The 15,206-nt window shown below is 45.0% G+C and overlaps 1 protein-coding gene across 3 annotated transcripts in view; it reads right to left on the bottom strand.

Annotated features, from left to right (window-relative positions):
• The window catches only part of RNF13 (ring finger protein 13), a 272,427-nt gene that overhangs the window by 19,940 nt on the left and 237,281 nt on the right, over nucleotides 1–15,206 (bottom strand). For all 3 annotated transcript variants that reach the window (XM_085635094.1, XM_085635095.1, XM_085635096.1), the window contains one exon: nucleotides 7,830–7,910. In XM_085635094.1, coding sequence (XP_085491220.1) covers nucleotides 7,830–7,910 — 81 coding nt within the window. The remainder of the gene's footprint in view (nucleotides 1–7,829; nucleotides 7,911–15,206) is intronic.

The following is a 15,206-nucleotide window of genomic DNA, read 5'->3' as shown; positions in this document are numbered from 1 at the left end:
ACCAGGGGTGTGCATAATTTTTCGTACACAAGTGAATAGCATGATTATTGAGCTACCCTTAGTGTATAGTTTCACTCTTTTCCTAAATTTTGGCCCTGGTATAATCTATGTCCACAAATGGCAAATATGTCCTTGCAGGTGTTTTTTTGTACTTAAAATGGCCTTGCTGTAATTCAAGTTACCTGTGAAACTATTCTCCTTATAACTTTGAAGCTAGATAAATGGTGGCAACTTTTGTTTTCTTGCAACAACTAAACAAAGAGATGTGAATGTCCTGATTTCCATGTGAAAATCGACATGAGAACTCGATGACCTATTGTTATTGATTATAGGTTTCATGAAAAATATGAGAGGTTTGCAAGAGAACCATTCCCCAGTTTCTAAAATCCTAGCTCATAATCCATTTACCCATATGACACACTCCGGAGCCTGTGGCCCAGAGCATCCCAGACCATTCACATAAATAAAATCCCTTGACTGACTGGTGTGCGAAACAATGTGTTTATGTATTTTCAAACTACTAACAGTGCCACATGGTGAATGGCAATCTCAGATTGCAGAGGATTAAATTAGTGTCAAGTTTAACATTCATTTTCATTCATAAAAAGGATATTTAAAATATGTTCATCAGCATTTGGTGGCCCTATAAGGCAAACAAAAAGCACTTGACTATATAAAAACAATACGGTTGCTCCGAAATGAAAAAAACCAAATGTGCCCAGAGGAACGCGTGCTAAACTGTCATTGTGGTAAAGGTAACAATGTGCAAAGTAGAATGCATGTCAAGCTGTTGTCGGGTGCGCGTGCACAAGGCGAAATTCCTGTCAAGTCAGCGTTGGGCTGAAGATGCAAGATGGGCAAGTGGAAAGAGTTTAATCACCACGCGCCAGGCTGAAGAGGCGCAAATTCAAAGGTAACTGAAGCCATCCTGGGAGTGAAGGTGCAAAGGGAAGCCTTGTAATTAGAGCGACCCCTTGTGATGCAAGTTTAATACGGTCAATTGTTTTTTTACAAAATCTCGTAGCAAAGGGTGTGTGTGCATGTGTGTGTGTCGCAGTGGGAGTTCGGTTGCTGTTTTGTCGCCTTATACACTAGCATGGAAAACCCTGACCAAGGCGATAACGTTCCCCTCATGCACACGTCGAATGGACGATTATGTTGCTTTTAAAAACATACTTGACCTGACAAAGCCAGGTCAACGTGGAAGTGATAAGAAAGATATGAGAAGGGGTTCGAGGCTCCGCTTGGGAGAGAGGTGCAAGAAAATGGATCAGAGAATTCACTGTTAGGACGTGGCAAAGGTCAAGGGTCAAGCCCCGTGTGCAACTGTTTGCATCCTCCTTAAACAGGATTTGAGTGTGAGTTCCGAGCATCCCCTGGGGGCTGTGGTTTTGCATAGCTGGCATTCCTCGCACGAACGTGGCCTGTGATTTGGTAAACAGAGGTAATGACTGATTCCTCGAAATTCAGTCAAGCAGACGAGGCTAACGAGATTCAGGCCCAGCAGTCACCGACTCCTTTTCTAACGGACCGGCCTCCTCGGACCTCCCTGGACTGCAGGTCTGTGGGTAATGAGGTATAGGTAATTATTGCAGTGGGCGCAACAGCGTGCATCAGCAGTTTACTCATGGAGAAGTAATTTGATGGTTTTACAGTGTTCCTCATGTGCTCATTACTATTATTACTGTTAGTATGAGACAGTCCAAATTTTTCGAAAATATTTGGATATGTTATTGTCTAAATGTTATTGATTGTCTAAATGTTATTGATTGTCTAAATGTTATTGATTGTCTAAATGTTATTGATTGTCTATATGTGCAGGGTTCTGAACGTTTAGAAAGCGAGTTAATTTAAATATGATAGGACACAGTCCTACTCTCACCCCCTCTTTCTGCACCATGGTGTTTCTGTACGACTCACCCACATCTCCAAAGAGCCTCTTTGTGTCCGAATGCCATGACCCCTGCGCTCACCCACATCTTACCTCAACCTCCCTACGTGTGTACATGTGGCTCAAAGACATACTTGAGCTTTGCACATTCACTCATACGTGATAGGAGAGAGACTGCACTGAGTGACTGTGTAATTCCAGCTGGGTGGATTACTCCAGAACAGTTACTATGCAGATGTTCAGAGCCCAGCAGAGCACCTCTAAACTGCCACTATAACAAAAGTTTAGTAAGCAAATATGTTTGGTGCTCAGACTAAAGTGGTAACAAGGACGACCAGCGTTGGCCGCGCGCGAGCGGCCGGAGACGCAATATGCGGTGGGGGAGAAGCGGGAGTTGTGTGTGCGCGTGCGTCATCATGATCGCGATCGCTCTGAAAGCGAAAATGATCGCGATCGCGATGACGCACGAGTTTTCAAAGTGCTGCTGGTGGCCGGCTTCGCGCGTGCACGATCGCGTGAACGCAAGCGTTAGGCCAGCCAGCAGCACTTTGAAAAGCCCACATACAAAATGTCTCTCCGAGCCAGCGCCCATGCGCTGGGTTCAGCGAGACCTAAAAAGGATAGAACTTCATAAAAAGTTAAAGACAACGCTACATTAAAATATTCTCACAATTGAGACGTCCCTGGACATTTTTCGCCTCAGCCCACTCCGATATCTAATATTATCCTCAGTTTCATGCAACAAAATTAGTGTTTCTCTTTGATTATATAAGCACTGTGCTACCTATCCCTTTGAGGAACCCTCATTGCACAATGTGCTCAATATGTATGCAACTGTTCAGAGAAAGCCAAGTTCCTCAAGATGCTCAACGTCTGTTCAAAAATTAATGCCCTGCTACAGACAGCTTTTATCAATATCAAACCCCTCACAGTGACCGAACCTACATTGAGAAATTAAGTTGATATGAGCATAAAAGTGGGTACTGTAAACAGTGTTTACTCTATGGAGAGAGTTTATATCGTACTGTTTGCAGACAGTGAAACTCACATAAAAAATACAATAAAATATTAAAAACTATCTAGTAACAACAGTGTACACTTCATGAAACACATGACAAAAAAGACACTATTTGCTTAAAATAATCAACGTCTGAAAGTGCTTAAGATCATACTACCTGCAGCCTTCATACTGTGGTGAAAAGTTTAAAGAAAGCCCAGCTTCTGAAGCAAAAGAAGCATGTGTATATAGGTGCACACAGTCTTTTGATGCAAACAGTCTGACAGTTTTATGTTATTTAGAAATTGTCATGCTGAGACGATTCTGTTTAATTACTCAAGGCTGCTTACAATACTTAGTATCTACTATGTATAATCTTTGCCATGTTAGAAACTTTTTCTGCAGAACCAAAACCTTGTGTGGAACATGCTGGTCACAAGTCCTCAACTGTCATCTGTACACAGAGTTACTTTTCAATTCAAAGAATTAGGTGTTCAATAGCTCTGCACACCTATGATGCATTAAAATCACATGCGTGTTGTAAACACACACATTAGCAGGACACCTACTGTAGAAAATAAGGTAGATAAGTTAGTTACCCAACACTATGTAAACTATAAAACAAAACTAACACACTCACTGGATTATGTCATCAGTGACGTCGTCTGAGATGCCATAAAACATGTCATGAGTGATGTTATATGTGAGATCATAAGCAGTGCATGGCATGGGCGCACATTTCTGTGGTTTTGAGTTCAAAACGTGAATGTTGCCACTTACATACTCACCTAACTAAAATGTCACTTTAACCTTTGTTTTTGTCCTCAGTGATTTTATATGTATATCTCGCAAACCACAAAGATCCTCAAGAGGCTGGTACCCAGGACTGGTGCACGTCGGGGTTGCAGAACCCTATTAACTCAAATCACCTCTGGTAGCTTAAAAAAAAACATGGAGAACACACTCCCCTCCAATGATAATAAATGTTTGCTCCAATTTACCTCATGAAGAGTTTATTGTTCAGATGCTGAAATTACCCAACGCGTGCGCAAAGCGTGTAATACGCCAAAACACGTTGGGTTTTTTAGGCATTTGAGCAATAAACTCTTCATGAAGTAAAGTTTTTCATAGGAACTTTAGACACAGCTGCAGCACAAACCACTAAACGGAGTTACACCAAATTTTGCGGAAAGTTAGATCTTGCTTTTTTAAATTTGGTGTAAATCTGGAGCCTCCACGAATCCAACAAATCTCAAGCTGAGATCTGATTGGCTGCCACCACATCAACCAGGAAGTGGTGGTAGCCATCTTGGGACTAGGGACCCATTCGTGAGTATTACAATAAAAAGTTTAAAAAACATAAGGGGACAGGGTAGGAACACCCAAACCCCCCCTTAAGCTTGGTAGCGGGGGTCCCAGAGACAGCCCCGCTGGGGCACTCACTGCCACCCTCCGTCGCATTAGAAGGCCCCAGGTACCTCATTTCCCGGGGCCAATACAGTTACTGTGTCCCAGGGAGCCCACCCCGGGACACAGTAGTTTCCCTGCATGCACGACTGCTTGGCGGGAGCAGTTTTAAATCTCCTGCCATGTGCAAGCAAACATGCAAGTCTGCTACCACTTGGCAGGAGAGGAAAAGCCTGTTCGCTCTGGGCTGGAGCAATGCCAGCTCCTGCACCATGCAACGTGGTGTTTGGTGGGTGTACCAGGGCACTCACCTATATTTAAGGTAGGCTCTGGGGTAAGGGGTCCCCGGAGCCATTATAGGCTCATGGAGGGGCCGTGCAGCGCCCACTCCCATTTTTAATACCAGTAAAAATTAATCCCAAGTGGGTTGTGGTGTTGGGTTTAAGCCTCGCTGAAAACTTTGTATCCCTCAGTAATCAGCACCTGTTCCTTGAGCGGCGGCGTAGATTGACGTCATTGCAGGGGTGCTGTTGCCAGCACCGGGGCATCTCCACGGCTCAGGCAAGCCGTCCAACACACTTGGGATTAATTTTTACTGGGAAGCAAGGCAAAGCAGCTCACTTGAGGAAAACGAGACACTACGACTACCATGATGCCACAGGAGTGGCTACGCCCAGATGGGCGTGGTTAGTGAATATAAAGTGGTGCCTTCAAAATTGCATTGCCGAATCTCCTTGTATCCATGGCCTCTAAAGAAGTGTTACTAACATGAAACGCGTCAGGCTGGAGGGTGATATGCACAGGCTGGAGGGTAATATGCACAGTGATGTTCGGTGGCTGCTTTCGTTGAAACCCCTCAATAAAGATGGAAGGCAGAACAATTTACCTGTTGTGAGGCGTCGTCTTAGCAGGCGACTTTGTGTTGGATGTTTTACGGCTTGCCTGAGCCGTGGAGATGCCCCGGTGCTGGCAACAGCACCCCTGCGACGACGTCAATCTACGCCGCCGCTCAAGGAACAGGTGCTGATTACTGGGGGATACGAAGTTTTCAGCGAGGCTTAAACCCAACACCACAACCCACTTGGGATTAATTTTTACTGGGAAGCAAGGCAAAGCAGCTCACTTGAGGAAAACGAGACACTACGACTACCATGATGCCACAGGAGTGGCTACGCCCACATGGGCGTGGTTAGTGAATATAAAGTGGTGCCTTCAAAATTGCATTGCCGAAGTTCCTTGTATCCATGGCCTCTGAAGAAGTGTTACTAACATGAAACGCGTCAGGCTGGAGGGTGATATGCACAGGCTGGAGGGTAATATGCACAGTGATGTTCGGTGGCTGCTTTCGTTGAAACCCCTCAATAAAGATGGAAGGCAGAACAATTTACCTGTTGTGAGGCGTCTTCTTAGCAGGCGACTTTGTGTTGGTTATATATATATATATATATATATATATATATATATATATATATATATATATATATATTTCACTGAAAAAACCATAGGTTTCACACACGTTATAGTTAGGAATTAGCATTTAAAAAACCTTGCAAATTCAGTGAAAAAACCATAGGTTTCACACATGTTATAGTTAGCTGGAAATTTTACTGATAAAAAACCAATGAAATTCCCCCGTTATAGTTAGTGCAGGCAACTATAACTCACGCGACCGCAATCCTCTGCTGATGACATATGTGTCTTTATGAAAAAAAAATATTTGTAATATATGTATAGCTAAAATTTAATGGAAGAAGACATGGGCAAATAAGTGTCTAAATACAGTATTAGCATCAGCAGAAGATTGCGGTCGCGTGAGTTATAGTTGCCTGCACTAACTATAACGGGGGAATTTCATTGGTTTTTTATCAGTAAAATTTCCAGCTAACTATAACATGTGTGAAACCTATGGTTTTTTCACTGAATTTGCAAGGTTTTTTAAATGCTAATTCCTAACTATAACGTGTGTGAAACCTATGGTTTTTTCAGTGAATTTGTACGGTTTTTTAAATGCTAAGTTACTTTACGCCATTCGTGGCGTGCGCGCCCACTTAACGCAGTTCGTTACGTGCGCGCACGGTGCGCTTCGCGCACCGCGCGCTCACTTTACGCAGTTAGTGCCGTGCACGCACGATGGGCACGCGGTGCGCTACGCGCACCGCGTGCCCACGTTACGCTAGATGGGCCATGTACGCACGATGCGCTTCGCACACCGTGCGCACATGGAGGACATATGATGCGCTTCGTTGTGAAAGGTAATATTTTAATTTTTAATACCAGTAATATGTCATGCACAACTGGTGCCCTTCGGGCACCATTTGCACATGGGGTGGGGAGAGTATGGTTTTTTTTGTTAATTTTTACCGTACGCGTACGGTAAGCGTAATCGCCGAAATTATCGAAAAAATTAAAATTCGGTTTTTGGCCTTGGGGGATCTTTGAGGACTCCCTCAACATGGCTAGGTGCTTAGGAGCTGTCTAAACAGCCCCTTTACATGTTTTTGGCCTTTGTTTTTTAACCCCCTCTCAGAGTGCGAGAGAGAAAATGGCGGCCGCCACTTCCTGGTTTCGACCGATTCGAATGTTTACTAAGATCTAACAGCCAATCAGATTCGCGCTCGCGCACGACACCGTACACGTACGGTAAGCTTACCGTAAGCGCACCGTAAGCTGCCACAGATATATATATTGATTTAAATGCTATTCTCTCAGGAACTACTGAACAGATTTACACCAGACCTACAAAAGGCACTTCCTTGACCTGAGGACTACCTCTCTGCCAAATTTCAAGTAACTCTGTTCAGCCGTTCGGGCTGTAGCTGTGTCTAAAGGTCCTATGGAAAAAGGCATGGGAAAAACGCGTTTTGGGACCCCCCTTTTTTCTCAGCCCCCGCTTGACGAATCCCCCCGAGACTTTCAGGGTAGGAGCGGAGCGTAGCGCCCCATTAGTTTTGAAAATTTCGCGAGGATTCGTCGACCGGCGCCAAAGTTATTCCAAATAGAATGTTGCGGTTTTCCTATGGAAACAGGGTCCTAACTATAACTACCTACTGGCGACCGCCAGTAGGTAATATATATATATATATATATATATATATATATATATATATATAAAATGTGTTCACCTCAAAGGTCTGTTTTAAGCTAAGTTTTAAGCATAGGATTAGCATAGTGCTATCCATGCTGAGCTAGAAAAGTGACAAAGTCCTTTGCTATTTTTGCAGCAAGTTCTTTAAGCATAGGATTAGCTAGTACCATTCACGCCGAGATGGAAAATGACTAAAAAGCCTTTTCCCACTCCAGGCACAGTATTACAGCTTTGGATTGGTAAAATACCATCCAGGTCTACAAGGAATGAATAACAGCAGTCCTTGACACATGTTTCACCATTATTAGAGCTCGCCATAGTTCCCCGCTTTTATACTAAATCAGCAGTTAAAAGTATCCATCAGAATGAAATGTTGTAGGCTACATTTAGGGTGTAGAATCAAAACATTTGTAATAAAAAATTCTAAAAACCATAGAATAGCTGCTTACCATGTGAACATGGAAGAATACGGAGTTTGTCCCCCTCCTCATATTCATCCAGGCATACGGCACAGACATCGTACTCATCACCTGCAGATGAGAACAATTAATTCTTTACAAAACTATAGCCAGAATGGTACCATACAGAAAATCACATTTAAATGCATTCTTTGCTTTTGAAAACTAAAAATATGTTTGGAAGCCAGTGCTTCGTCTCACATGCTAGAACTCCTTGGATTTAAAAGTTGGAAGGTACATTTTTACTTAAAGACCGACTATTATAGTCCATTCTGATACCCCAAAATAGTCTGCTGTCCTAACAAAGGTCTCTATATTTGCACATTGACAATTTTGGATGGGTAATAAAATTGAGAAAGTTTAAATAACTCTAAGATCGGTATGAACTTCGAATATTGCCCAGCGTGTTGACAACTGGAAGAACTCCAACAAATCTGACATCTTTCTGCTTGGGCATTCTGTTTCCATCTGGTTGTCTTGGTGACCTACCAATCTGGGCTCCTCCCACAAATCCTCATCTGCTGCTCAATCATCGTTTCTGGTGTCGCTGAGAGCCACGTGGGACTTAGAGTCCCAAAACTCTTTGCAGCTGAAGCAGGAGTAGGAGATTGTCATACCTCCCTGTAGCACTATATACCGCTCAAACAGCCCTACTGTGCGGGACGCACCAGGGAAAAGCAGGGGCCAAGAGTGGGCCTATCTTGTGCCTATCAGCGGCAGGACAGGGCTCCCCCTTTCCTGTATCTCCCTGGAGGCATCCTGGCAGGGATATACCTAGCTGTTACAGTGGTGTACTTGAGTCTGTGGTTATTAACATTATAATGGGCAAAAGGACACTTTGGATAATGCTGTAGGTACTAGGTCTGAGTGAAAATCTGCAAAAAAACATACTGCAGAAAACTTCACTCTAGACTGAGGCTACAGGCTCTAAACCAAAAATCCCTCTACTTCAAAGGTAATAAAAAAAATAAGCACGTCTTGTGTGGAAATCCATCGCCCACATATTACATTAGGTCTTGAAATTCTTGCTAAAACAAATGAATGTCACCCAATTGATTTATCAACTGCAGCCAACAATCAAGCACTAATGGCAGAATCAGTGCATGCCTGCCCACACGTCATGCCTAGCATAGAATGATCAAACCAATCCAAACCATGCCCTGCTTGCAAGCTTGACATAAGAAACTTCTGAGTCCAATGCTCCAAGGCCAGCAATAGAAGATATGGGTTTATTAATTGCCCACCTAAGGAGAGAGCTTAATGCTGTGAAGTCCTTAAACTTAAGAGTGCTACAGCTCTCAGAGTCTAACACAAATATTTCCAACAACCCACCAGTCCACCTGGCTGGGTGCCGACAGGGAACGGACTAGCTGCCACCCATTTCGAATGAGCTCAGAGGGTGCAGTGTATGGGGTAAAATACACACTGGAACTTCTACCCAATGTGCCCCGACCAATGCCGATGGCTATTTCATGGGTGGGAGCAACTGGCGACTATTCATCAGCAATATTCCAGTTTATGTTTAACATCAAGATCACATTATTGCTAACCATCTCCTGTATTGCTACCAGTCTGGCTTCATATCATGCTGTGTTATGGAGATCGCTACTTTATACCTCACAGGCGATGCCCTCTTGACCACCGATGAGGATGACCCCTGTCTCCTAACACTGCTGGACCTCTTAACTGCCTTTGACACAGTCGGGCATCCCACCTTCATATGTACCCCAGAATCTAAAATGGCAATTCACTGGCATTATCCTGCACCGGTTCGCCTCATACATTACCTATCAACACCAGTTTGGTCACCTGAATACCTCTAGGTCCCAAAAGATCCCTTTCACAAGCGAAATTCCACAGGATTCAATACGGTCTCCCATCATATATGGAACACCATTTGGTTCTCTACTCACAGATAATAGCATCAAGATTCACCAATATGTAGCAGCACCCCTCCCCCCCAACCCCCCCCAAGCGCCTTGAGACCCTCACAGGTGAGTAGTGCTCTTTACAAATGTTCTGATTGATTGATTGATACACAACTCTCCCTGTAAGTCTCCTCTACTTCAGATGCCTCAAACACAGCAAATCATCCATACCTGAATTTCAAGCACTTACCTGAAAGCTCAACCCAACCAAGACAGAACTACTTGCCAAGGACAAACAAAAAACAGTACAAAGCAGGTTCAAGGTCATGAACCGTGATGGCTTTGAGCTCCACCTTTCACTGGATTCACCCTAGATACCCACCTCTTCCTCAAGGAACAAAAACAGAAAACTGCCTGGTACCATCGCTCTATTCTAAACAAGGAAAACCAGTTTCTTCTAGAAAGCAGCATCAGAACTGCTGGGCCTGCTGAAATATGATCTCAACATCCCCATCCTGATGGAAATCAACTGGCTCCCCTTTCTGGCCCCTAAAATCTTCAAAACCAACTGCATCGTTTACAAAGCCATCAAGATTGGCATCCCCCTTCTTATCTTGCAAACAAGCTCACCATCTCTGGTGACATTTGGCACACCCCCAGCCAGAACACCATTAGACTGCAGATGAAGTGCAAACAAGAACAAATAAGGCAGCATGCTTTTCCATCTATGCAGCTGGGATCTGGAACAACATCCCCTTAGCCATTAGGACCACCACAATGCTGCTTAAATTTACATCCAATGCATTAACACTCGACAAACCAGCTGCCTATCAGATCACTTGTTGACTTAATGCTTCGCTTCAGCCATGCATGGTTCACTGCTGCTTTTTGGGCAAATTTGCAATATGAAACACCACATAAATACATACGTTCTTCCCACTCATTTGAAAAAGATCTTCTTTCAAGACTTGTTCTTTTCCTGTATAGACAACTGGAACTCACTTTTCCTTGGCCGAGAACCAGACAAACAAGTTACTTACCTTCGGTAACAATATATCTGTAGGAAACATAGGTTAGTTATAGATTCCTTACCTTAGAATTAACCCCAGGTATCAGACTGGTCGCTGACATCAGTCGGCTACAGGAGCCGCAGGCCTTGAAACCGGGCATTCCTCATGCACCAGGAGTCAAAGACTCAAAAACGGTGTCGACAAAAGTTGACAAAAAATCAGTTAGAAAGTGACAAGAGGTGCCGCTCTCTCCAGATCTGCGCTGGCTGGCATGGAGAAAGAAAGAAATGAAGTCAGCGCGCGAGGGTGGCATCTAAGTAGCTACTGCGACAGGGAGGTTTGGTATGCGTGGCAACAGACTGAGTAGCCCGCTGACCATTGCCACGTGGGTTGAGGGCAGCATGGCCTCAATTGTGAAGCTGCTGGGTTTCCTGAGGAGGCTGGAAAGGCTACCGGGAAGGGGCACCTCGGTCAAAGCCACAAAAGGGGAAGTGAAACTGTTGCCGTTGGCGAGGTGGGACGGAAAGGCCCAGAGAGCAAGTGGAAGCCTACTTTCCTTAAAACGCTTGAGAGCGGAATCATCCGTGTCCTTAAACAGACGGGTCCCATCAAAGGTCATGTCCATCAAGGAGGACTGTATTTCACCAGAAAACCCAGTCATCGCAGCTACACATTGTAGCGAATGGTAACAATGGTGCCTATGGCCAGCCTAATGGAATCTGTAGTGTCCAACGTCACAATGAATTGTGAACTTGGCTGCATCACAACCATCTTGAACCACCTGAGAAAGCACAGGGTCGAGGTCTTCATACATGCTGGGGAGGACTTGTACCAACGAATTCCAAAGGGCACGAGAGTAGTGTCCAAACAAATAACTGGCATTAACAAAGCACAGGGCCAAGCTGGTAGAGAAAAATACATATTTGCTGAATGACTCCACTCGCTTATTGTCTAGCAGGGCCATTGGTGGGAAATGTTTTGGGATTAGAAAGGCTGGCAGAAGATTATAACGTTAGGCTTTCTGGTGAGGTGGTGCCGCAACAGATAGGCTGGGTCGCCTGGAGCAGGGGGATGGTGCACGGCTTGACCAAAACTCCCAATAGGGTATCTGTCAGTGTCTCTTTGAAAGGAAGAAGGGGGCTCCAAAGAGGCCTTCCCCGCTTGAAAGACCTCAGTCAAAACATTTGAATAAACCTCCAAAATGGGGAACAGGACGTCAAGAATTTAGGTCACCCTATGCATCACCATAGCATAGGAAACAGATCCTTGTGTGGATGGTACAGGGGAAGAAAAGAGACCTGTCTCTGGGGAGTTATCGAGGCCACTAGCCTCCTGTCAGTCCTCGTACTAGTAGTCCTCCTGGTAGGGCTGAACAAACTCCTCATCCAGGGAACAGTCATTATCTGAATATGTTCTGAAAAGGGAGTGCAGAGACTGTAGTCTCCTGTGTGGTAATTCAAGTAGGGAAATGGCGCCTCGGTGGATTTGAGTGCGACTTCCGTCGAGGTCGGACAGGTGTCAGATAGAACTATTGAGCCACCTCTTCTGATACTGGGAAGTCTGCATCAAGGTCAATGTGCCTGGGGCCAGTGTGGGTTGTGGGGCCTGAAGCGGGGTTACAACAAGAGCCGGAGGCCAGACAGGCTCAGAATGTCCAACTGGCACAGAGAGAGCGAACCCATCGGCACGATCCCAGTTTCTGCGTCTTAGGGCCCAGCGGTGAACCAGAGGGAGTTGGCAGATATCCAAAAACCTGAAGCATGGCTGTGCGGAACTTTTCTATCTGATGCGGCTTGGCTGAATGCCCTGGAAACTCTGGGTGTGTTGGAACCAACTGCAGGATCGGCTTGGTGAGGGTGATGCAGCACCTGTGCCTGCTTAGGCCAATGGGAGTGGCATGCGGGGGGAAGAATCCCACTTTAATTTCTTGTGTCGATTACGCTTAGCTGAAGACCTCAACTTGCTGCAGTATCACAGACAGGCCTGGAAATTTGGGATGCGCTGGTGCCAGGCGGATTTGGCTCTGATGGAGGTCAAGAACGAGACCAGTAGGCACATCTACGCCCTTGAGCACTCTCTGGAGTCCAAGAGTGGTGGGAAGGGGCCGATTTCCACTTCAATGACTTATGCTTTTTCTTGGACTTTCCGAAGACGATGATCTGCCACAGGAACGGGACCTTCCTTTCAATTTTGACCAGTCACATGGGTAAGCTCCAGATCCACATCTGAAGGCACGGAAAGAAACAAAATGATGTCAATGTGCATGGGTGGAGCTTATATGAGTCTCTGTTTGTCATTCAAGGAGCGGATCGGCGCCACTGCAGAGCTGCATGATGCCACCTATGTACTGCTTTAAATGTTTTTGCATGCAGTCCGATGCTTGGGGAATATTCTCAAAGTGAGATATCTCTGGTTAGAAGTAGCCATTAGCAACTGGATGCAGGACAATTTATTTTTATTTATTTATTTATTTATTTACGGGTTTTATATAGCGCCCGAATCACCCCATACGGGGTATCTCTGCGCTTTAGACTGCTGATTGGCCACTGAGGGAGAAATGATTAGAAAAGATGAGTTTTCAGTAATTTCCTGAAGACCCCTAAATTGGTACATTGGCGAAGATGTAATGGGAGGAGATTCCAGTAACGGGGTGCCAGATAGGAGAACGCCTTGCCTCCCATCCGGGCAAATTTGATGCGAGGGATTTGCAGATATGCAAGTTGGCTGGATCTCAGTAATCTAGTGGGAATGTATCTGACAAGTTTCCGAGCAAAGTAGCCAGGACCCAAGTTGTGCAGGGATTTAAAAACCATGCAACAGATTTTGAATCTGACCCTCTTTTTTATAGGGAGCCAATGTAGGTCGTGAAGCAAGGGAGCTGAGGGGGTCCTGGGAAGCGCGTTATTTACTAATCGGGCAGCGGTATTCTGGACCACCTGTAGTTTGCATAGAGATTTTTCTTTCGCTGCAATTAACAAGGCATTGCAGTAGTCCAATCTACTGATAATCAGTGATTGGACCAAAGATTTGCGGGTAGATAAGGGAAGAAAGGGGCAGACCCTACGCAACATGCGGAGAGTATGAAAGCAGGTGTTGGCGGTACTGTTAACATGTTCTTCCAAAGTAAGATCATTGTCCAGGCGCACACCCAGGTCCTTTACAACATCTTTGGGGGAAGGGGCGGAGCCCAATTCCTCTGGCCACCAGCTAGGGGACCATGTTAGTTTTGCCTCTCCAAACAACATGATTTCTGATTTGTCAGAATTTAGTTGTAAATAATTTTCCCTCATCCAATGCGCAACTCCTTTCATGCCCTCAGAGAACAAGTCCAGGGTAAGTGGATTTGCTTTGTCGAAAGACATCAAAAGTTGCGTATCATCGGCATAGGATATGGGGTCAAACCCAAGCCGTCTGAGGTATCCTGCCAAGGGGGCTACATAGATGTTAAACAATGTAGGGCTCAAACAAGAGCCCTGAGGAACCCCCTTGCTGATACAGGTGGTTGGCGAGCTAAAGGGACCTAGATTGACAGTTTGCGTCCTGTTGGACAGAAAATCAGTCAGCCAACTTAGCGCTTTACCTCTTACACCCATCTCTTCAAGTCTGGTGATGAGGACCCGATGAGATATGGTGTCGAAGGCAGCAGACAGGTCAAGCAGGACCAATACCACTGCCTGACCCTTATCTGCTGCCATTCTGATGTTGTCTATGACCTCCACCAATGTAGTCTCCGTACTATGTTTTGGACGGAAACCGGATTGTGATTAGTCTAAGCATTGGGAAGATTCAATAAACGTGGATAGGTGTTTATTGATGTGTTTTTCGAGGAGTTTACTGAGGAGGGGGAGCAGCGAAATGGGTCTGTAGTTGGTAAAGTCTTCCGGTGACAGCTTCACATTTTTCTTAATAGGAACGACCTGGGCTGCCTTCCACTCCGCCGCAAGAACACCATCCTTTAGTGATTTATTAAGGATGGCGCAAATAGGACTGGCGAGCGAATCTGACAAAGTAGCAGTAATTTTGGCAGGCATGGGGTCTAGCGGCGAGCCAGTTTTGGTGCTTTTTAGGAGATCAGCAACTTCCAATAAGGTGCATGTAGGGAAGGTGTCTAGGGTGTGTAATATCTCTTTGACGGTGATGGAATTTAGGGGCTGACTGGGGCAAGGTCTACTAGTCGAGGTAATTTTTTGATATATGTTTTCAATTTTCTGAGACAAATAATTTGCTATATTGTCACAGAGGTGTTGTGAGGGAGCAGCATCTGTATTACAAGCTTTAGGATTAGTAAACGTGTTTAATATTTGGTAGAGTGTACGAGAGGAATTTTCAGCATTGTCAATCTCAGTCGCGATATGCATTTTACGGGCGAGCCTCAAGTTTTTGTGATAAGTTGCAAGAGCATTTTTGAATAGGACTTTATCGTTTTGATTGTGTGAGAGGCGCCAGGTCCGCTCCAACTTTCTGCAACGGGATTTCTCTGTTTTCAGAGT

Source organism: Triturus cristatus, chromosome 11, assembly GCF_964204655.1.
Source record: "Triturus cristatus chromosome 11, aTriCri1.1, whole genome shotgun sequence".
NCBI classification, from domain to species: domain Eukaryota; kingdom Metazoa; phylum Chordata; class Amphibia; order Caudata; family Salamandridae; genus Triturus; species Triturus cristatus.
This window is presented reverse-complemented; position numbering and strand designations above follow the sequence as displayed.